We start from the raw sequence: 25,968 nt of genomic DNA on the forward strand, positions 1-25,968 counted from the left end.
ATATGTATATATATGTATAGATATGTGTATACGTATGTATACATATACATGTATGTATGCATATATATGCATTCTCTCTCCATTCGGTCTGACAAAGACACTGATTATTTTACCAATGCGGACACCCGCTACGATGTCTCTGTTAAGAAATATTTTTCATAAGGTTAAATTACTATAATATCTGGGGTCAGGATAATTTTTTCTCACGCGGCAGCTATAATATCTCCGTAGGAAGATCTTCAACATTCTCTCCCTGTTCGGTCAGACAAAGACAATGATTACTCTACCAATGCTGATATGCGTTACGATGCCCCTGTTAAGAAATATTTTTTGTAAAGTTAAGTTACTACATCTGGGGCAGAGGTCAATTCTTCTCACGTAAAAACGTTATACTATCTCCATAGAAGGAGCCTCCAAAGTTCTCTCTCCGTTCGGTCAGACAAAGATGCTGATTATTTTACCAATGTGCATATGCGTTATGATGCCCCTGTTAAAAATTTTTTTTGTAAAAGTTTCAATCACTATATCTGGGGTCAAGGCCAGTTTCTTTTATGGGGGAAAATATATTGCCTCCATGGGAAAGCCTCGACAGTATCTCTCCGTTTAGTCAGACAAAGACAGTACAATATTTCACTTTTACATTTGTGCCAGGACCAAGAGCTACCAGTATCGTCGTGTTCAAAGTTTTGGCGAATAGCTTCTGGTGGAACAGTAACCTTTTTTAAACACACACTTCTATGCGACAATTGCTATTATTTATTCAACAAATTCCGGATTTTTATTTTGTTTTCTCAGTCTGTAATAATAGTATCAGTACTGAATGATCTTTTATTGTAATTGTAGCAAAGCAGACTTACTTTAGCTATTACTTGCTAATTATTTTTCAGATACATCTATACCTTTTTATAGTAATTTTATTTTTTTTAATCTATTTGACCTGCACAAATTTTTTTCCTTGCGCTATGAAGTTTCAAAGTTTTTTGACAAAGTTTGAAAACCTTTACAGTTGTTTTATTTTGTCTCATAAGTTATTTCAATCACACAAAACACTTTTCTCATGATATGCAGCTTGAATGTTAGACACAAAACACTTCTCTCATGATATGCAGCTTGAATGTTAGACACAAAACACTTTTCTCATGATATGCAGCTTGAATGTTAGAACGGCAAATGTTGTTGTATGTTAAATACAAATCAAATTTCTGACCAAAGACTTTTTTATTACTAGGGCAACACAATTTCCATACATGTATATGCACATATTTGTAAATATATATAAAAAATATGTGTACTAAAAAACTACAAGTTTTGTTAAAACATTTTATTACTTAAAGTTTCGTGCGTTACGCTTGCACTCCTCAGATAAAATGTCTCCTCAGACATTTTATCTTAAGAGTGCAAGCCTAACGCACGAAACTTTAAGTAATAAAATGTTTTAATTAAACTTGTAGTTTTTTTAGTACACATAGTTTTATATCAGCCCTGTTTTTACTCAAAAAATTGAGCACTCTTTTTACTAATGTGTATAAGTATAACTTTTATATATATATATATATATATATATATATATATGTACATATGCATATATATAATATGATGGATAATATAGAGAGTGTTTATATGTAGTTGCCAGGTAATCACGACATATATATATATATATATATATATATATATATATATATATATATATATATATATATATATATATATATATATATATATGTACATATGCATATATATAATATGATGGATAATATAGAGAGTGTTTATATGTAGTTGCCAGGTAATCACGACATATCTGTTTCGGCTCTCATCAAAAGATAACTTGAAAACTATCACTTGATGATTTTTTTCAAGTTATCACCTGATGAGAGCAGACTTATGTCTGCTCAAAACAGATCCGTAGTGATAATTAGCAGTTGTATTTTCCACATTATACGTTATATTATAATTCACTCTGCCCATAGTGATTTGAGTGTTTTTTATTTATTATTCTTCACGAAACTAAAGTTTCTAGCAATAATAAATATATATACTCTAGTTGTATATATATACTAACTGTGCAATGCGGCGTTACCCTGGTATTTAAAATCAGCTCATAAACAATGAGAGGTAATGAGAGTTGCCTGCCATTTGCTATTAGCCTGGCAAATTGCCTATGGATAATTTGAGTAAGCTTACCAGTAAGCTACCGCTTTGATTAAGCTACCGCTTCTCAAAAGGTTACGTCTTCGCGTCGTGACCAAAAGCAGTAGCCTATTTGCTCTTATACAGCAACATATAATGTCTAGCAAATTCTATCAAGCGTGTTTGGCTTAGTTAGCAACATGGTGTCAGACTGGCCAACTGGTTCCGAAATTTAAATCTTCTGCTTTAAGGATTATTTATTCCAAGATTTTAATAGTTATACACGTAGATGGACATTTATAACGAAGGACGACCAACATTGAGAAATATATATATATAGTGTAGATAAATGTGTATGTATATATGTGTATGTATATGAATTAAAGTAAATAGGATAATGGTTGAATACGGCTCATCGATCTCTTTTACCATTCTTGAATAAAGCGTTATGAAATAATTTTGTTGAATAAGCAAGCAGATATCAAAACTGTATTAATTAGCTAACTGGAAGATAAGCAGGGTCTGTTTTCTTTATTATATGTCTTAATACATATCACTGTTGCTTAAGTTTGCTCTAACTGGACGCTACATAAAATGCAATGTTCTTTAACTAAAATCATATACGAAATGATACACATGTAGGTGTCTTTTGACTGACATAAACAAATGTTGGTAAGAAAAATGAGGCAAACTTGCTACTCGAAAAGAGAAATGACCTGAAGTTGTAACAAGCATTATTTAAATAGAAACTTATTTGTAAAAAATATTTCAAAAGTATGTTTTAAGAGAATTTTCGTCCAGAGTATTTTGACCGTAGTTAAAAGATTTGGTTAAATAAACATGTAAATATTCATTTACTTATAGAAACCAACAGCAAAGTTTAAGCTAGTTACCTTTAAATATGTAGCACCTTGCGTCTTTTGACAGCAAAATCTAAGTTAAAGGCTGATGTTAGTTGATTACTTATGACTATTACCTGACTGACATTATTTAGCAACGCTACTAATCCATAGATTGCAAACAAGCCTCATATTACTAAATAAATATGGAAATCAGCTTGTATATGAATCCGTACACGCATACAAAAAGAGAGCCCTTATATAGTTGAATACATGTGGACTTAAAACATACACTTTATTTGCTTTCATTGTATTTACTCTAATAGCCATGTTTGACGGTCTGTTTGTAAAAACCCACGTTAAGAGCTTTGGGAAAAAAGATTAACTTGCTCAAGAATCTAACTTTGCTCCACACTCAGGCGCGCCACCACATGGGCTAATCCGTCATATTTTTTGTTGCGGAATAGTTATATGCATACAGTTCGTTCACATAAAGATCTTGCATGCCATACAGCACGACCACCGTACTAGCATACATGTATAGGCCACAACACATAAAGAATAAGTTATAAAATTGCTCGCTCATACTAATGGTTTTTTGAGATTAGCTCATATGAAACTGCTCATTATAATTTTAAAAGTTTGGGAAAAGCAAGATAAATAGAACACACTTATATATAGGCCTATATATACATATATATAAATGAAATTGTTTCCTCACCCCGGATACCCCGTATGGGTGGTAAATTCTGCTCTAACTCGGGTCTCCTACCAGAGACCTGGGAGTTTGAGCACTCGCCTCAAGATCTTAGCTGTTCCCAGTAGCGCACTTTTCTGCAACTCACCTGAGTTGATTGCTGTTGGTATTTCGGCAAGCCACATTTTATGTGCTGGTGTTATTGCGCCCAGTGCCCCAATGACTACTGGGATTACAGTTGTTCTTATATTCCAGCATTTTTCAATCTCATCTCCAAGAGGGAGATATTTCTCTTCTTTTTCTTTGCTGTCTATATTGTAGTCATTGGGTACTGTTATATCTATTATAGTAGCCCTCTTGTTCTCCTTGTCCACCACCACTATATCTGGTTGGTTTGCTAGGACATGCTTGTCAGTTCGGATGTAGAAGTCCCATAGGATCTTAGTGCGGTCATTTTCATTGACCTTACCAGGAGCTTCCCACCAGTGTTGTGGTTTATTAAGGCCATACTCATCACATAGACTTCTATACACAACACCTGGGACATGATTATGCTGCTCAGTGTGTGCGTTTCCTGCTAGCTGCTTGCATCCACTGATGATGTGTTGGATGGTCTCAGGTGCATCTTTGCACAGTCTGCATCTAGGATCGTCTCTAGTGTGATAGATTTTCATTTGGAATTGCCTTTTTGGGAGCACTTGCTCCTGGGCTGCCATGAGTAGCGACTCTGTAAATATATATATAAAAAAATTGTTTCCTCACCCCGGATACCCCGTATGGGTGGTAAATTCTGCTCTAACTCAGGTCTCCTACCAGAGACCTGGGAGTTTGAGCACTCGCCTCAAGATCTTAGCTGTTCCCAATAGCGCACTTTTCTGCAACTCACCTGAGTTGATATATATATATATATGTATATATATATATATGTATATATATATAAATTGTTTCCTCACCCCGGATACCCCGTATGGGTAGTAAATTCTGCTCTAACTCGGGTCTCCTACCAGAGACCTGGGAGTTTGAGCACTATATATATATATATATATATATATATATATATATATATATATATATATATATATATATATATATATATATATATATATATATATATATATACTTGGGCTGCTATAAGCAATCAAGCAAGTGAATAAAATTTTACCATTTATGCCCAAAAAAACATTACCTTCTATGGCTTCTTCGAAGAAGCTAAATAAGCTAAGGTTGTATGCGTGTACTAATCAATAAATACGCTGTTTTTTAGTTAATTTAGCCACAAAGCAACTGCCACATTTTATAAAAGAACTGTCAGATTTTGAAAAGAAAATAACAGAAATGATAAAAACAGCAACTTCAAGCAATACAACAATGAGCTGCAACGATGTCTACTTCAAGACACTAAAACAATACAAGCAAGCAAAAAACATTTGTCAAGGCAGACAAAACAGCCAATTTTTCCAGATTTGAAAATGATGAATACAGTAAAATGTTGCAAAATAACGTGACTAAAACATACAAAAAAAGCATTGACCATATATACATATATATATACATAAAGATGTATATATATACATATATAAAGATATATATATATACATACATATACATACATGTATATATAAAGATATATATATACATATATGTATATATATATATATATATATATATATATATATATATATATATATATATATGTATATATATATATATATATATATATATATACATATATGTATATATATATCTTTATATATACATGTATGTATATGTATGTATATATATATCTTTATATATGTATATATATACATCTTTATGTATATATATATGTATATATGGTCAATGCTTTTTTTGTATGTTTTAGTCACGTTATTTTGCAACATTTTACTGTATTCATCATTTTCAAATCTGGAAAAATTGGCTGTTTTGTCTGCCTTGACAAATGTTTTTTGCTTGCTTGTATTGTTTTAGTGTCTTGAAGTAGACATCGTTGCAGCTCATTGTTGTATTGCTTGAAGTTGCTGTTTTTATCATTTCTGTTATTTTCTTTTCAAAATCTGACAGTTCTTTTATAAAATGTGGCAGTTGCTTTGTGGCTAAATTAACTAAAAAAACAGCGTATTTATTGATTAGTACACGCATACAACCTTAGCTTATTTAGCTTCTTCGAAGAAGCCATAGAAGGTAATGTTTTTTTGGGCATAAATGGTAAAATTTTATTCACTTGCTTGATTGCTTATAGCAGCCCAAGTTATCACAGGCCTAAGTTATCACAAGCCTAAGTTATCACAGGCCTAACTTACCACAGTTATCACAGGCCTAAATGACCAAAACATGAAACGTCGCTTCACCCTATGATTTTGTTCAAGAAAAGGGCATGCTTGTATTTCCATGAATATACTTGCATCCAGGCTGGTGTTCTATTGCTGCCTGTGCAAAAATTAAGGTAGGGCTACACGAGACAAAATTCTCACGAAATCGGCGAAATTTGGACGAAACGATTCGTACGAATTGGCATTTGGACGAATTCGTCCATCGTCGGTTGAAAAGGCTAGTTGAATGTTGAAGGTCATTTTCTTCTACGTCTGAAGCAAATGATTGAAACGGAATCGGCTTTAATTTATCACCGCGTTCTGATTGGCTAGTTGAAAGTTAGTTTTGTACGAATCCGTGAAGGGGAGACTCCGTGTGACAGGTCAGAAATTTCGTACGAATGGAATTTCCCAGATTAGTTGAAATTACACGATACAGGTGGCCCTACCTTTACTCTGTAAAGCTATTTCGGTCTTGTTATGACTAGCAGTAGAACAGAACTAAAAAAAGAAGGCCCAGGAGGCAAATCTTATGTCATCAAAAGAAAAAGTAAATATTTACCCAAAGAGCATTAAAATGTCTAAATATATTGAAAGTTGCACTATCAATACATTGTAATCCAATAAACCTCTATTGAAATACAATATCTTGATAGTTTGAATAATCTAACAATCTATCTATTTTTTGTTTTCAACATAAGATGGTATTAAAAACATTTTTTATTAATATCATCATTATATTGATTCTTTCATCAGCTGTCCATTGTTTAATATCATGAAAATTTTTGTCGGATGGAACTCGGTGTTTGACCAGCTACATTAAATAGACGTCGAGATTTATTGTCGCTAAATGTCCTGATCACTGTATAGTTGGATTTGTACTACCATCTCAACCGTGAAAAAAAAAACAATTCCAAAACATATTCAGAAAGCAAATTTGGTTCAAACAACAATTCAGAATTACAATATATTTGAAAAATATTCAAACCAAAGTTTATTTAGGGTCAGTGCTAACCAAACAGCTTACAGAAAATTCATCAGTGCCCAATTTGGTTTCCACCAATCAAGATACACCATGATTCAGGTATCAATTGGTGATTAGTAATGACTGTATTTATGTACGTAACAACAATTGGTAGGGTAGATGGTTCCACGCGCTCCTTTACGAAGCTTTCACAAATAACTCAAATGTTATCCTATGTTATCCTTTACAAAGGTTGTGAAAAAAAACTCAAACAGTGGAGGCTGAACAAGAAAGTCTGCCACAATTATATCAAACTGGTACCCAGGCAGCTGGTCTAGTGAGCTGTGAGAAAACATCAGGTGTGATGATAGAGCACAAACAATAACTATCTGTGTAATTCTTCTGATATTCCAATAGGTAGTAGATTAGTCCAAGTATTAGAGAGTCAGTCTACCAAGCTGAATATCAGGAGTTCAAATCTTGTATGATGTAATCTTTTTACAACCTTCACCTGTGGCTATGGATGGATGGATAAGATTACCAATACATAGATCTAGACTTGCCTCAAGTCTATCGTATGTATGATCCATAGAAGTAATAGTGGAAATCAAGGTGGGTACTGCCAGATGTAGAGCAGAGGTGAGAAATTTTTACAAATACATGTACTTTTATGTACCTATAAAAAATAAACATAGGAAATCACTACACCATCATAGCTCTCAGAAATTCAAAAGAATAATTTACGAGACAACATTGATAAGTTTTTATGAACATGCAAGGAATTCAACAACACACAGAATCAGCTATGTAAGGGAGCAAAGGAGTTTGACTATAGAAAACCTGCAGTGCGTCTTCATGATTATGTGACAATAAATTTTTCTATAGAAACATTGGAGGCCTTCTCAATCCCTAGTGTTACATACCATCAATTTTTGACGAATTTTTTACATTTGTATCACATGAATAGTTTTAAAAGTGGCATATTTAATTCTTCGAAGCGATTCAAACCTCCTTTTCAAGGAGGGGTGTTTTTAAAAACATTGTATCAGCAACGAAGTACTGCGTATGGTGTAAACATCGATATTCGTATTATTGCACAAATCTTTGCGACCGGAGGTTGAAGTTTTATCGTCTTCATCGATGACATTGTTACAGCATCCCTACGCAGCTCTGTTTTCAACGTGTGTGTTTTAAAAACATTTTAAAACGTGTTTATTTTAAAATGATAAACTACAAACATTTTATAAATATTTCAAAGTGCCAAAATTTGTGGGAAGTTTTTCTTTTAAATTCAGAGTTATTTTCCAAAATGGTGAACTCTCTGTTCTCAGACGAGTTAGTCATCGAAAAACTCAACAATGGTTGTATTAAACTTTTTGTTAACGGTAAATAGTCATTGTGAATTGAAAGGGGAAGATTTACATTTTACTTTGAATGCATTTTAATACTGTCAGCTGTAAATAGTCATTGTAAATTAACTGTGTTTTACATCTCAGCTGAATAAATAGTGTCAGCTGCGATGTAAAACATGCGCCCCGCTGTAGCTAAAAGCGCAACAGGCTTATATAGAAATCTCGGACATTTTTGTTGTAGCGTGTGAGCTCGTCAGCTAAAACAATTGGGAGTTGTGTGACCACTACTGCGAATCATTTAAGTTCGTCCTCCTTATTCTACGATCAAAACCATCATTTTGAAGCTCAAAAATGCTAGCATTTAATCTTGGTGATTGTGTCTGGCGACTTCTCAAGGTGTCAGACACAATCCAACCTTCTCAAGCCAGTTACAGCGCCTGTCACGGTGCGGTATCTATCTCTATTGGCTACTGGCTAATTAAGTCATTTGGCATGTTGCAATTGACCTCAATTGGTCAATTGACATTATTCCAAAGGGTTCCAAGTTTATTCCACTCTAAATGCATCTCCAAATGTTGGCTACAGAAAAGACACATTTTTTCTGGCATGTAGCAATGCCTTTAAGCACACAGGAAATATTGAACTTTATTAAGATATGAATTAGGTAACATACATCCACTCATTTCCTAGCCTTAGTATACAAACATCCTATACACTAAATACCAATCAATATGAGCTAACAAAATAGCCTATATTTACTATCCACATTGCAGAGGAGGAGGTACTAGCACAACACAATTAGTACCAGTGCTACTAGCCTCCAACCTGCAACCTGAAGTACTTTACTATCTGGTATTGAGTATACTTGTCTTCTCTAGGCTCATGGTACACAGGCTAAATTAAAGGAGTTGGTTGAAAATCATCTTTTGAAAATTAACAGTTGGTGATTGATTATAGATTCTAAGAGAGTAGTTAGTAGTAAGTAGATTATTATGTTGACTATTATAAATACTGTCATATCTCAGCATACGAGTGTCCAACATACGAGAAATAGTAGACACAAGCATTGAGAGGGTGGTCGAAGCGACCACAAGGTGCCCTAGAATATGAGAGGCAGCTTTAGAGAACGGCATCACTCGCTATATTTTTTCCGATGAGTTTAAGAAAGTTTTTTGAACAAGCTGGCTAAAAGTGCCAAACTGGACAAATGTCATACGAACAGTATATCTATACATGTGAACCTCACATCTATGTATATGACCAGTACATCTGTACAAATGAGCAAGAAATTTTTAGATACAGAATATCTGTACATATGTACATCTAGACTGTACATATGAATGGAAAAACTGTACATATGAACAGCAAAAGTATACATATGAACAGAACAAGTATGCATATGAACAGCAAAATTATACACTTAACAACATATATGTACTTATAGATAGCATGTATATACATATGAACAGCATGTCTATACATTTGAACAGCATATCTATACATAATAGCACTATACCTATACATATAAACAGCATGTGTATACATATGAACAGCATGTCTGTACATATGAACAGTATGTCTATACCTATGAACAGTGTGTCTATACATATGGAAAGCATGTCAATACATATTAACAGCATATTTATACTTATGAACAGCCTGTCTATACTTTTGAACAACTTGGCTATACATATATATATGAACAACATGTCTATACATATGAACAGCATGCCTGTACATATGAACAACATGTCTATACATATGAAAAACATGTCTATACATATGAACAGCATGTCCATACATATGAACAACATGTCTATACATATTAACAGCATATCAATACATATGAACAGCATGTCTATACATATGAACAGCATGTCTATACATATTAACAACATACCTATATGTTTGAACAGTTTACCTTTAGATAAAAACAGTAGCATGGCAAATATGAACAGCTTGTCTGCACAAACAGCTTGTCTGTAACCTTCGAATAAACTTAAAGAAAAATCGGCAAAATTGACCTTGGTTAAAACCCTCGAAAAAAAAAATCTTTTATTCTGAGCATTTTACCAGCGATGAAGTTTTGCCAATTTTAATCTGAAAACGTCCTGACAATCACATCTCCTAAAACTACAAACCAATCTCAAGTGATAGAAAAGTCTATACTTTATGATGAAGTTTTTTAAATTTCACGGTAGAAGCCTTTTAATTTGCAACAAGCCATCTATGCATTTGATTTAACCCAAAACCAAACAAGAGCGAAGTGATTGGTTGGTAGATTTATGATAAATGCACATGGGCACACAAATCCCGAAAATTATTCATCAACAATGAGACAAACCCTTGTATCAAAATTTCATTAACAAACTTAACCATCGTTTTCTAGAGTCGTTAAAGTATAATAACGATACAAAACACATACAAACCTATTCAAATATGTTATCAAGTCTTTGTAAACCATCGTCATTATCTTAAAACTTACCCATCTGATCGGATTATACACAAATAGCCAGATTTATTTGAACTTTTTGGATTATTAAAACCTGCTAAGCCACACTTTTATCAAAGTTAAGACTGGAAATTAAAACGCCGAGCGACAGAGAATAGCACGATTAAGTCCTGGGTATTTCATGAAAAAGTATCGTGCACAGTTCACCAGTCTATAGCATTGTCGACTTGTTTCTGTAATTAACGTAGGAGTACAGAAATCGTTTCATTTTTGCCGATTTCAAAGTAACTGACTTTTTAGACACAGTTGAGTACTTTGGTATTCTAACTGATGTCCAATGCAATGTAAGTAAATGAAATGACGATGATATTTTTTTAACGATTTTTATGAAATTATTACGATATTTAATTATAAGTTTGGATATCCTTCTTGATATTGTTAGCTATGACATTTTGAAATGTAAAAAAATAGTTCATTGGTTTTATATTATTACTATATTAATAATATTGGTTATTCTAATAATATCAGTGCATTTTACTTCTAATATTGGTCAATATTGCATTTCTCCTATTGCAGGGAAGAGATATAAACATATAACCTTTTCGTTTCATTATTGCTGTTTGTTGTATATAATAACACCCACACCCAGTACGTTACAGCTACCATTGCAGTTATCCTATTTGACTGCTAATATTGCCTTTCTCAACCACCAGTAACCTTTCTTTTTTCCAATAGCACTTTGGTCGTGGGCTGTATGACAGTGGAATTTCTAGTATATAGTTAGTACACTAATCTACTAATAAATACATAAACTTGTGACAGTGCTCAGATAAATTGAACATTCTGATAACATGTACACTTTTGTTCAGTTGTGTGAAGTTTGGGTTATCCATGTTTGACTGTATTTCACTCCCGTTAAGATCAGAATAACATGCATCACGTACTGAGTGTGTAACCTATACACTGTACTATAAGATATAAAAGGGTTTTTATCAACACAACTAAAACTATAATGAAAGTAACAAAATGACTGGGCTCTTTATCCTTAGGGCTAGCTGGTAAGTGTTAGTCAGCTCTATTAATCAACTCAGTACTCTATAAGTCCTAAGACTAGCTACTTATTTAAGAGAACACAACTCTGAAGTGATTGTGGGTAATTGAGTGTTAATTTAGCAACTCCAGCAGTTGATGATTAAAACACTGAAAATAACTGCTAAGCAAGGAAGTGTTTGAGAGAAACTGCTACTAGTGTCTAACAAAGGAGGATGTAAAGGCTTGTGTTTTCACTTGTTAAATTGTAGATTTCCCATTTTAAACATGAATTTCATCATATTACTTACCCTAGCGCCCGGGTACTCCAGGGTGCTGTGAGAGACTGTCAAGTGTTCCAATAAAGTGCAGAGAACAAGTGCGTGCACATTTAATCCAAACTTTTAGAAGGCAGTTTAAGTCATTTGAAAACGGGATGAGCTGTTGAGCCACATGTGAAGGGTTCAAATCCCATAAGCTGCAATGTTTTTTCACAACCTGCAATCGTAGTTACAAGGAGACGAACACGGCTCTTATCTTAGTAAAAAAAATTAATATCTATATTAATATAGTATCTAGAATTATATTAACAAACTCAACTTTGTCATTGAGTGTGTCTCCGATGGTCTGCACAGACATCATGCGTTTCCTTGTTCTCCACACTCGAAAGCACGCAGATTATGATTATGTAGTTTGACTGATTTCAGCCAAACTTTGTATGTATATGCTCCATGTCTTCCGATACATTAGAAGTATATTTAGTCTCATAATCCTGAGTCGTTGTTAGTGAGACAGTCATTAGGTGACCATTATATTTTCCCTTGTTTACTTAAATACTTTTAGAAACACTTCACTACTCACCTGACTGGTTATCTGAAGGAATGACATCATGCCTCTTTACCGACCGTGTCGTTTTTTCAGGGCTGCTATAGAGAATCTGTAGAAAGATGTCACCATGAGTGTCAACTATAGTACCAGATGTCATCATCAGAGTATTTGGCTAAGCACCTTCGCCCGATATTTAGCTCACTGGCAATATATACAGTTCATTTTCACCTAATGTATCAAAGTATTGGCTATTGTCTGTCTGTATGTTCACTTTTTGTCATAACCCTATCTTTATTCTTTGATTATTGTTTTGACTATTATTTATTCAACTCTCTCTTTTTCACCTCCTCTTCTCCGCCTCTTTCTGGCAGAGAGTATAAAGTGGGAGACTCCAGGACAGATCCTGGATTTGGTCCGGACAGACAAGATCTCCCAAAAATTTCCAAAAAAAATCTTAGGAATTTCTGAAAAGTTAAAGTCAAAAATGCTTGCCTCAATGCTTAAAGGATTTGTATAGTATAATAAAGGAGCTGTACAAATACAGCAAGCGCAACTAGCACTTAGGTCCTACAGTTGTGTGTCTTTCTCTTTACTATACAAATCCTTTTAGTATCGATCAATTGATAAAAGTACATTAGTGACAGTTGCCTAGCAACCACTTTCCAATCTATAGTAAACATTTCCCTTGCAACAGTTTTTTAGTATAATAAAGGAGCTGTACAAATACGGCAAGCACAACTAGCGCTTAGGTCCTACAGTTGTGTGTCTTTTATGACAGCCTGTACAGTGACTACCCAACAATTTTATCGTTTATATCTATTTTGTATGTTATGTAACATACAAAATACCTAATAAATGATTGACAAATATTTTAAGCTGATAACTCCTACCGCCTATAGAAAACCTAGATTTTATAAGCAATGCATCTTTCTACCTTCCATTCAAATGGAGGAACTAAGGTGGATGGCTGAAGATCAAGGAATAAACGATTATCATAAGATGACCCGCGCTGAGCTTGTAGTAGCTCTAAATGTTTAATAAATGTCAAATATAAAAAAAACCGTGTGTATCGCTATAGGATTACTTGCAGCCGCTTTTATAGCTGTTGGTACAGGGTTGTCAATATATTACACTACTAACAACGCAGTTGACTTTTTAGCAACCGTGAAAACCCCCTCAGTTGTAACAGATGTGACCGAGGGTGTCTCAGCTAATTCATCCTTAACGGCGGCAAAAAGCGTAACGTCTGAATATTTAGGTCCGGTAAGAGGTGATTTACCTCGCGATATTACAACTCCTATTCCTAGATATTACTCTTATGATATGTATACCAAAAATGCTACAATTTTAGATAGCGCAAGGCAACCCGTAAACTTTCCGAGGGGTCAATTTAAAATTGCGGCGGTGCGAGGAAACGGTAATGGATCAGCTACAATGATGTTTCATTACAAAAACGCAACGAGACCAAAAAGAGTTTAAAGATGGTTTTGCCTCACTACAGATATTGCTGCAATTTTTACAAACCACCTTTCTCAGCCTCAAATACTTAGGAGAACTAATTGACATAAACCTGTTCATTTTTCGTGTGAAATAAATGGCAAATACAAGCGGGTTCTTGCCGATGGAAAGCATTGACAGTCTGTTAACCAGCACTAGTGATACTCAATACATGAACACAGCGATGAGCGCTATTCAGCTGCTGATGTTGGTAGGCTTTGGGATTTTAAAACTCAAAAAACGTCTTCACACAAATGAAGAAAAAGTTGAAATAATGGAGAGAAAGATGTCGCGACTGATGAAAAATCGTGTTACAGAACTATAATTTTTATACTCAGTAGCGTATAAAAAATATTACAAATTTAGTAGACTACAGACATCTTATTTCCATTTCGATATGAATTTTATTAGACGATCGGATATTACCACAGCGTAAGCCTGTGTGTCAGCTGGAGCATTAGCTCCAAATCGGGCTTTAGTAAGCATGTCAGTGACACTGTTTTTAAGTCATTCACTTTGTTTGCTAACGTCAAGCACAAACAGCGTATGTAATGTAGCATAATCAGCAGGTGTAATGTTGGAGTTGCCTACAAGCTCATCCAAATCATAGAATTTAGATCGGAAAGCTGCAGCATCACTGTACACACAACTAAACTGATACTTTTCAAACGAATTGTTTGAGTCGATTAAGGGATATTTTGTTGAGTTTAGCATGGCATGCATATTTGTAACACTTAAGTTGTCAAACAATGAGGGATGGGTTTCTTGGTCACCGCTCTTATGGGTCTAGAAACTAACAATTATATACCGAGGCTTTTCAGAGGATGACTTGACCCCTAACATCCATGTGAAATTAGTGGTTTGAGGAACTGCAATGGTGTCACATTGTCTCATGCGGAAGCCTACATCGAGCTGAGCCTTGCTTTCAATGGTTTTATAGAGTTGAAACTTTGGAGCATCCGCTGGCATTACATGAGGCATAAACCAAGATATTTTGCTTAGCGTAACTTGACCATCATCTGCAGCAGTATGTCTAAATATTGCATTATCATTTGAGTCTCTAGTTAGCGTAAGGGTGTGCTTAAAGCTATAGACTACCTTGTCATAATCTTCACCGAACCCAAAAATATGTTTTAGAGGAATTTTAAAGCTAAATGTACCCTTGGGATTTGGATATTGTAGTATATATTTTTGCCACGCTGCGAATCCAGTATTGTTAGCAAGGACAGCCGTTGTATCCGTGTCTTTGAACCACAGTTGGTTGAGACCCTGAGGCTTGATAAAGTCATCGGGGTATTTTAAAAGACCTAGCATAGTTGTTAATTGACCGAGGTAGAGCACAGACTCAATCTCTAGACCAGACAGAGCATACCTAGCATCTCTAAATATATGCATTAGACAATTGTTGATTAATGCAACCGCATCAGCATTTGCGTAGACGGTTCCATCATTCTTTGTGAGATGTCCTTCTGCAAGAATATAGCTCTCATTCAGATGCGTAAAAATATCTTGAGTTTCGATATTAATACGGATTTCACCAGGGTTGTCTAGGTTAGTTCCTGTAATTGGTTCGTACTCGTGGTATTCGTATTCTTCAATAAGCTCGCCTCTCTCAACAGGCGCTGTGATGTTTAATATATTCTCCATTTATTATATACATTTTTATACAATCTTTAATCCACTTCCATTAAGTCTACGGGCAAGTTTTTTGATAGCGATTATATCTTTTCTTTTACCGGAGCCAGAAATGAGATTGTTTAATGAAGGATTAGGTGTGACTTTAGTAATTGAGCTGGCAATCATGTTTTCTAATTTTGCTTTAGACTCCGGTCGTGTGCTTCTTTGTCTTACCTTTGATATAGTGTTTGCAGCTGATAGCTTGACCCATTAGTTGGGCTATGTTGCTAAAAAGCCCCACGCCTCTAGGAGGATGTTTATGCATTCCCATGCCTCGTCTGAAAGGCCATCCACAGTTTCGTATTATAATCATATTTTTATTATAAGGCAAGAGATAGCTTTTTGTACTCGCTCTTTTTAATGAATTTACGTCTTAAGAGTTCGTCTAAGATGCTAACCATCTCATTGATTACACCTGTGTTACCAGCCTGTCTGCTCGCTCGCAGCAGTTCTAACCTATCAATTAAAGCGGTAGGGTCTTGAGGTAGAAAAACTGTACCACTACCTTGAAAAGATTTGTTTTCCCAGATTGGTTTGACAATTTTAGCCCACTTAGCTCCTCTGTTCGACTTTGGATGTCTAGCGCTGGGGTCATTGTCTTGTTTCATAGCATCAGTAGCCCAAAGGATTTTAGCATGCTCTATAAAGTCTTTTGCTGTGTAATTATCGTCTTGCAGATCTTTACTCTGTATCAGCTCTCACAGACCAGGTGTGCCCTTATACCGGTCTCCTTCAATTATTATATCATTGTGGTCAATCTCAACCGGTAATCGTCCTACGTATGGTTCATCTTTTTCCATTCTAATTCCAAAAACGGTGTCATGATCTTTGTCAGATCCTAGAGCTCACATAAAGCTAGACTATGGCATTGATCCATACAGCTGATGTCGTGTTGTATCTCTTGGTACAAAGTCTTCATACATTAGTTGTGGTACTTGAGGCGAACGAGGTATTTCACGGACAGCATCAACAACATTTGTAAGATTGTCAGAAACCACCCGTTGCGAGTCTACAACGGGTTTAAAAACATCTTCCCAGATTCTTTGAGTAGAAATTTCTCCTAATCGCTCAGACTCACTAGCTTCCTGGATGTCACATTTTGTTTTTAGATATTCACGAACAATCGCGTCCCTTTTCTTTGGGTCTTTTATTTTTAAAAAGCTCATGTTTATTATAACCCGAAAACACGAACGCAATCATGTTTTACATTTTTAGGTTTATGATTGACTCCGTATCAACCCATGAATTAAAGCTTTCAAGATATCCTAACCATTTTACTAACGACTCGTTACCACGCTTACAAATTACTCACTCGATACGGAAAGTATCTTGAGTTGATTTTTGTAGTTCAGGCTCATAGAATGATCCCTTGACGTTTTCACCCTCTAACCCCGCAATTTTAAAAGTAACTGGGTTTGTGTACTGAATACTCATTATTTTGAATAACTCTTTCGTCCATCTAGGTGTATAACCTTTTTCAAAAGTTCTTTTCTTCCTCGTAATTCGAACAGTGTCTCCCACTTTTAGCTTTGGCTTTTTTGCAGGCTTCAACAACGGATAAAGCCTCATCCTGACAAAATCTTGGTTTTGTTGCTTACTGGCTTCAACGGGTGTCATACCTGTAGTTGAATGAATGGTGTTGTTATAGCTTTTGACTAGCTTGAGTAAAATGTCGATATATCTTCTCGTGTTATTAGCGGAAAAATATTTGTACATTCTCTCTTTCATCGTCCTATTCCATCTTTCTACCACCACAGACTTTCCTTCATTTTCGGCGGAATACAACAGAATTATACTTTCATCCATCGATTGTAAAATTCTAAGCCCTTGTCCACCCACAACTTTTTAGGTTTTCTTGACTTCAATATCTTTTTTAACTCTTGCGCCACCCCGTCACCAGTCTTGTCTTTTAACGGAATCAACTACCCGTACTTGGAAAAAACGTCAATCACAGCCAATAAAAATTTAACACCACCATTGTACTTGGATGAACTACTCATATCGACCTGATCAACTGCCCACGTGTCATCAATACGTTCCACATAAACTCTACGCCTTTCAAAGTTATGTCTAACGGGCTTGTGTAATTGTTCTGCTAACTCATCAGTCCATTTTATTTTATCTTTTTTTTTAAGTCCTCAGCCAAATCTTTTTTTAGCGCTAATGGCGGTGCAAGCTGAACTTCGATGAAAGCGCTTGGATAAAGTAGGGTCTACAATGGCATCTAACGCCTGGAGCATTTCCTTGTCACAAATCTCATTGCGAGTTTTAGTGTCATGGTGTTTTGCATAACAAAGGTCATGCTCGTATGCAATAGCGTCATCTCTATCTACCGGCTGACTCCAAGACTTTGGTGTACCATCAGGATTTAGCCGCTTGTTTAACTTAGTACCAGGTCCGAGAAAGTTGTGACCCGAAATATGTATCTCAAACGGAAGGTTGTTATTAGCATCATTAAATACACCCTTACCTCGTTTTATAAACTGGGTCTTTTTAGATCCACAAACGGTACAATTACCAAATCGCATTGCGCGACTGTTTTTAGTTACACGCTCCTCTTGTTGAAGCGTATTAGTAGAACGTTTACACTTTAAGCAATACATTTATTATATAGTAAATGGAAGTATACGATCTATCTTGGAGATCAACTATAAATCGACACACCAACTCGCTTCTACATAAGAGTATAAGGGGTGTGATAGTCGGCAAATCAGGATGCGGAAAAACCACATTGCTTACAAATCTGCTGGCTAGACCGAGATGGTTAGAGTACAACCAGTTGTATGTACATTGTATATGGCAAAAGCCTTTTTCAATCCGAATATAAGATTTTACAACGGACTCATGAGCTTGGATTGTCTAAAAAAGACATTGTTAGTGTGTATCAAAATCGTGATGAAATCATAAAGTTTGGGTGCGAGCCTTTAGAAGTGATGGAGGCAATGGCTAAAGAACAAAAAAACTATCCTATTACCTGCCAGTTTTATGAGTCAGCTGATGATGTTCCCGACCCTAAAGACATAGACCTAGAAGCAGACAGTCTAATGGTGTTTGATGACTTGATGCTAGAATCGCAGAACCAATGTGAAAAGTACTACACACGAGGAAGAAACAGCAACGTTGACTGCTTTTACCTCTCTCAGAACTACTTTAAGCTTCCTTGGCAAACCATCAGAGAGAATGCCAACCTTTTTTGTCTAATTCCATAAGATGCTAAAAACATAAACCACATCTACAATGACCATATGGGTGGGAACATGTCTAAAGATGATTTTAAGAGGTTATGCTCTAAAGCTTGGAAAATACCTCACGTGTTTGTTACCATTGACCTATCCAGTAACAAGTCCAATGGCAAGTACAGAAACGGTTTGATAACTTTTTTGTTATAGAATAAATGGAAGATCTACTGAAAGAAATCAGTGCTAACACCGCTCCAAAGACATCCATGTCGTTTTGTGAGTGATAACAAAACACGATTTACCACGACATTTAACCCACCCATAAACCTTGATCCAAAAAAATGATATGAAATGGCACTTGACAACGTTGAAACGTATTATTCATTTCCAAACATTGATGAGACCCGGCACCAAATATGGTGGACATCTCAAACTGGGGTGCCTCAACGAAAATTTAGTCTTTCGACAGGATCTTATGACATTGAGCAGATCAACTCAGCTATTAAAAGAGAACTTGAACGTTTAGGTGATGACAAAGACGGTATCACTGTACAAGCCAATTCTGTGACACTCAAAACTATTTTAAAAATAAAGCACGGGTACCGAGTAATTTTTCCAGAGCAAGGTGGTTTACATAAAGCACTGGGGTTCACAGCTGGAAACTATCAAGCTTCCTACACCGAGTCACAAAATGTAGTAGACATTCTAAAGGTCAACAGTTTGCTCATAAATGCTGACATTATCAGCGATAGTTACGTAAATGGTAGTCAGCTGCCAGTCATCTATTCCTTCTACCCCAACGTAGACCCAGGCCATAAAATAGTTGAAAAACCTTACAACCTCGTGTACCTACCCATACACGTCAGAAGCATCCAGAGCCTCACAACCACCATTACTGACCAGGATGGTGAAACGCTTAACCTATGCTGAGAGCGTGTAACCATTTAATACCACCTGCGAGAAATTTAACTATATAATAAATGCCATACATACAAACTAAGATAACCATTTCGCAAGCGCAAAAGGATAAGATCCGCAATGCCATTGCTGACGGTGACGATTGCATAACAATTAGGTTTAGCTATCAGGACTTGGTAGATGGAGACGCTGTCATCACCTTGACTAAAACACAAATAAATACCATGCAAAAGGCTGCAGCCAATAAAAAAGGTGTTACAATCTCGATGAGTCCTGCTCAGCTCAAAGCTAACAAAAAGATTGAAGGTGGAATTCTTAGCACTTTGGTGGGGCTCGTTACCCGATTTTTACCTGGAATTTTGGGATCTCTTGGGTTAGGGGCCCTCTCTAGAGCAGCAAGCGCTGGTGTGCAAAAGGCGATTGGTAAGTCTGGATCCGGATTGTTTCTAGAAAAAGGTGGATACCTATGTACCATGGAGACAGATGGAGAAGGTCTGTACCTACGGAAAGCAACTGGCCCTCCACGCGCTTTGTCATCTGCTGGTGATGGTGTGTATTTAAGAAAAGGAAGTGCAGTTTCGCCGGTTGGTAGTGGGTTGCTGTTAGGACCAAACAGCCCATTTAAAAACATTCCAATACTCGGTGCTATTCTGTAATAGTTTTTTGAATTAGTTTGGTAAGCGTATGCTTATAAAACTTAGTGGTACTTATACCAGATTTTACACCACACCCCATAACAGTTGTGCTTTTGACCAAATGAATACCCAAATCCACCGGAGCTAATAAGGTTCACAGAGTAATGTGATCCAGCCGTTATCCTTTTGTTTACATTTACATCAAAATATGTGTTAGCAGGGGGGCTGAGAGTGTAGTTTCCAGGACTATTTTTTACTACAAGCAGTATCGATTTATTGTAACTTTTAGTTACATTAGAAGCATTACGCTTCCAGTTTATGCCTATAGTAATTTGTGTGATTGTCAGGTTATGATCGGCGCGTAATTCTATGGGACTGAAAAAGTTTGCCTCACCGTGATTTCACCCCCATATTATAGCACTGTAATCGTATAGCTCTATATTTTCTAAAGCTCGGATCTGATTAGCCAGCAACGTGTGTTTTTGGTGGTATTTTTCCTGTGCGACTGCGGATTCAACAAGTTCTCTATCAGCACCAGTTAAGACAAAATGTCCTGCTCCTCTCAAATTGGTGATCTTGTCAGCCTTTTGATCAATCATTGTTTCAACAACTGTAGCCACATCTGTCAACCTAGCTGTGGTCTCAACCACGTTTTTGTCATCCCACTGACCAAAATATAGTCTTTGTCACGAGACTCTGTCAACCGTATCTCTTTGTCATCGACATATTATTTGGTTGCTACATCTTGATCATCAGCAGGGTCAACGACTCTGGATACTCTGTTATTACCCATGTCTAATGTACCAGTTGCTGATGAAGCTCCATCATGACGTAAGTAGTTGTCTAACTTAGCTTCAACATCAGCCTTAGTTGCTATGTCTGATAGTTTGACATCAGTTTCAACCACTTCGTAGTTTTCCCCACTGGCTAAAATATAATCTATTCCTTTAGATTCACAAAGACATGCACAGACCGTATTAACATAAGCCCTAGTTGCTATGTCTGCTAGTTTGGCAGCAGTTTCAACCACTTTTTTTGTCTTCCCCACTGGCTAAAATATAATCTTCTCTTTTAGATTCTTCAAGTGTAATCTCTTTGTCATCAACATAAGCCTTAGTTGCTATGTCTGCTAGTTTGGCAGCAGTTTCAACCACTTTTTTATCTTCCCACTGGCTAAAATATAATCTTTTCCTTTAGATTCTTCAAGTGTAATCTCTTTGTCATCAAAATAAGCCTTAGTTGCTATGTCTGCTAGTTTGGCAGCAGTTTCAACCACTTTTTTATCTTCCCACTGGCTAAAATATAATCTTTTCCTTTAGATTCTTCAAGTGTGATCTCTTTGTCATCAACATAAGCTTTAGTTGCTGCATCCTGGGCATCATCTAGATCAAAAACCCTAGACACTCTGTTAATTCCCATACCTAATGTACCAGTTGCTGATGAAGCTCCATCACGACGTAAATAGTTGTCTAACTTAGCTTCAACATTAGAGATATTAAGACCGCTCTTACGCCGACTTGATTCTCCACCAAATTTGTATACCCCGTTTTCTGTCATTTATTAAAACAGATCATTCACCCCCTCTTGTGATTGTCTACCTTTGAAAAGCTGCTTTAAAACGTACAAACGCAAGTGCCCGCAAACTACCTGGTCACTAGGCTGTACTCGTTCTGTGTTCCAACGTATAGGACTCTTTAAATAGGATACAATTTCATCCGGAGGGTTCAACCCAAAGCTGTCAAAGTAAAACTTTTGTTTACTATTTTTATACCAAGCTACCCAGTGCGTTCCATCACCATCAAATCCATCTAAATTTAATATTTGACATTCTTTAGAACGAGACTTTTTTGGTAATGCATCTTGCATAAAAACACCTCCAAAATGGTAAATTTTTAAAGCTTTCACAGCATCCATCAACTGGAAATTGGATAGGCTTTCATTCGGTAATACTATATTTTCTATTGATATCATTTATTCAACAGCTGTTGCAGTTCCTTTTTCTTCATTCTTGAAAATCCTTTAATTCCCTGTTCTTCCGCTTTAATTTTGAGTTCTGTTAATAATGATGCTTTTTCTCGTTGAACCATTGGCTTTCCTTTTAAACAATAACTCTGTGATGCGTCGCTAGGTTTATCATATGTTGGAGGATGCACTAACTCAAAAAGTTCATAACAACTTACCAAACATTTCAATTGTTCATCATTCTTGTCACGATATAATGTTCGCAATCTAAGTTCAAGTTTTTCCATTTATTCTACCAAATCCTTTTGTCCATAAGCCAGTGTATGTATTCCGTCATCCATGATCACTCGCTTGTCGTCATCAGCTGATAGTGCTACTTTGTTAACTTTCTCCGTGTGTATATTATGCTTGCTACTACGGAACACCGTCATGGTACAATAAGCTTCTTTTTTAGTCCTCATGCAACTCAGATAATTGTCAAAGGTGTTACGATTTTCAACAACAGCTCTTTTAACACCCTTGCATCGTTTCTTTTCACAAACATGAGTCGTGCCATCTATCACACAATTTCTATCGTTACATCCTTCTAATACATACGAGTACAACTTGGCTCTGAGCCCCGTAAAGTCTGTGATTTGTTTACCCCCCGCTTCATCCTTAAACATCCCAATTACTTTCTTGTTCACCCCAGTCTCAATGTCTGATGAATGGTCTTCAGGGTATCAGCTAGTGTCAAATCTTTCCTGTACATCCGCCTTAATATCTTCATAAAAGTCTTTTGTCTGTAATGAGTACATCAGACTGTCTGTGTCTGTAAACAGCAGCTTGGCTCTGTCCCCGTACTTGGGTTTTATGTAATTGTAATGAAAGTCGTACATCAAGGTCATACTAATATCTAAAATCGCTGCTCCCAGATAAACGGGCTTGTCAAAATTCAGATTCGTCGTTTTCATGTGAACCACGGTTAAGTTTTCATTAAATATTGTACGGCTTTGGTAGTTAGGCTGAGCAATAAACCACCTCGCTTGATTTTCGGTAGATACTGGCTTAATATTTTGACGCTTTCGAATATTTTCCATGGTCTTGCCGAACACGGAATTGTTCATGAGCTCAAAAAAGTCCTTCTCAAACTCGTTTTTAGCCGCCGTTCTGAGTTTAGTGTTTTTATCAATATATTTAGCTAAATCATCACTCTTTCTAAAAGTAATACACATATAAACCTTATTTAGTTTCAGACCGTGATCCAAGGATTGCTTGAGCACTGAATAGTGTACAACGTACCATTCTTTATTTTCGAGATTTGGAACAAGTTTTTCACTCCTTTTATTATCCTTTTCTCAGGACACAACGGGTAGTCGTTGTGTAAATCATGAAGTTCTTTAGGATTCTCCATGTCAACTTCCAACACGCACGGCATGTTTTCCCAGTTCAAGAGCTCCTTTTCAGTCATCCACTTAAAATCACCTACTGGCAATAGTTGACTCATAGCCCAGCCGTATAAATTGTTGGCATCTAAATACACAATAAAACTGTCGGGTTTGCTCTTGTCATGATTTTTCATATACTTGTTGTTCGCTTAAGCGTAAAGAGTAGTGATCATGCTTACACCGCCTCTAACGCATTGCTCAAAAAACAACAACACGTCTGGATCAGTTATCGGATCGAGTTCTAACTTTGTGGTTTTTAACATTGCATTCCAAGACAACCCTGGAGCTGTATAATACAAACAGTGTCTAAACCGTATTATTTCATACAAACGTCTCGAAAGCGTTCAAAGACATCAGCCAGATGTATTACGTCGGTTTCCAAGTACAATTTAAGGTACTCCTTAAATGTCTTCATGTCAAATTCCTTCCATACCTTATTTGCGTACTAATAATCCTCATCAGATATTTCTTTTAGATTGAGCTCCGACCAGAACTCTTCTTTTTGCAGTCGTTTTGCGTATCATCTAGCTTAAACAAGCTATCAGACCATTCGTATGGAAATACTCCTTTTCTAGAAACTAGGTTTAGCTTTTTTCCGGAAAGTTTACCCTTGAGCTGTTTACGGTCTTCTGGTTAGAGGTTAGCAGCCAATTTGTCTAACGAGGAGCTCATGAATTTAAGGCTATTCAAAAATCGCAGTTGACGATAAACTTGAACATTCTTTTCTTCTTTAAATTTCAGTATGCTAGCTTCAAAATGTTCTTCTAAATCGGTCCAAAATTCTTCTAACTCCTCAAGCTCTCTGTCACCAGACATGACTTCAATTACATTTGACTAAAATTTATAACCTTCATCTTTATCCGACAAGTCTTGCAGGAGTTTTTTTACTATTTCCTTTTGTCTCGCAATTGATTTACCACTTTTTATAATTCCATTTAACGTCAACCAAAACATGTAATGTTAATTGTTATCCAACAGATGATGCAGATTTTTCACCACTCCTTCTATATATCTTTTCGCTTTCTCATTCCAATTTGGTAATCTAGAGTTTATAAAGTCTTTAAACACATCAAGCAGTTCTTGTTGTAGTTTACGCTTATCATCCTTAGTTAGATACTCATCAACTAATATCTTTTTAGAAAAAGATATGTATTTTTCTTCATTGGTGGGAATCCAACTAATTTCACCTTCATCAGCTCCCAAACTTTTGATGAAATGGTGAGCGTCATAGCCAGAAATATTGTGAAAAAATATCGGGTAAAATTCGGGTATCTGATAATCTAGATTGCATTTGTTATGAGCCTCGACAATTACCGGTGAGATGACAATGATCTCTGACAACTCTATCGTGGACAAAACTTTTATCACACTTGTGATATTTCTTTCGCTCATTTTTCTCATTTTTAAGCTCTCCTTCACAAATGTGACAATGCGTGGCAGCCTTGTACAATTGCTTTTCAAACTCTCCAAATATCATCAGCTTTTTAAATTTATGCTTGTGGTATATTTTCCTGACTTCTTTTTCCACCTCTCTCACAAACACCAGTCCTATGTTGTCAACTTCATCTTCATTCTTAGCGATATACGTAATCATATCATGCTTACCTACCACGCTTACAATCTTAAAGCTAAAGCCCATTGGTTTATGATGTTGTTGAGTATTTGCATAACTTTCATCTGGTGATGGCTCACAAGAATGTACACGCTTCAAGTAGCTCTCAAAATCCACGTAAATCATAAAAGGAGCCCTCATAGAATGCTTATAATTTTTAAATTTAATTTTCTCAGTTATTTTAGGAAACCTGAGCGCAACCTGATAATTTTCTAAGCACCATCTTTGATGATTTATTAGAGCTTCCTTAGTCTGTTGTAGGTTCATGCAATTGTAACAAATGTGCGTGGCTTCTTTGTGCTTGCTTTTTTGCATGCTAAGCAGTCTACTCATGCTTTTTATCCAACAATAGTGCTGTTTTCCATCATTAGATATAAAAATTAAGTTCGCCACTCTCAGGGTTTCTTCCTTTTTCTTGCAGTCTTTTAACTTATTCTCTACTTTTGGTATTAGTTCTTCCTTTT

The 25,968-nt window shown here is 35.9% G+C and overlaps 2 protein-coding genes across 2 annotated transcripts in view; both read right to left on the reverse strand.

Annotated features, from left to right (window-relative positions):
- Positions 1-14,580, reverse strand: part of LOC137406157 (galactose-3-O-sulfotransferase 3-like) — a 53,826-nt gene extending 39,246 nt beyond the window's left edge. The window contains exons 1-2 of the mRNA XM_068092687.1: positions 14,521-14,580; positions 12,631-12,706 (exon numbers count right to left, since the gene is read on the reverse strand). Of these exons, the coding sequence (XP_067948788.1) occupies positions 12,631-12,706; positions 14,521-14,580 (136 nt within the window). The remainder of the gene's footprint in view (positions 1-12,630; positions 12,707-14,520) is intronic.
- LOC137407301 (ankyrin repeat, PH and SEC7 domain containing protein secG-like) overlaps positions 1-25,968 on the reverse strand; it is a 260,223-nt gene that overhangs the window by 55,883 nt on the left and 178,372 nt on the right. The window lies entirely within an intron of this gene.

This window comes from Watersipora subatra, chromosome 10 (genome assembly GCF_963576615.1).
Source record: "Watersipora subatra chromosome 10, tzWatSuba1.1, whole genome shotgun sequence".
In the NCBI taxonomy this organism is placed as follows: Eukaryota; Metazoa; Bryozoa; class Gymnolaemata; order Cheilostomatida; family Watersiporidae; genus Watersipora; species Watersipora subatra.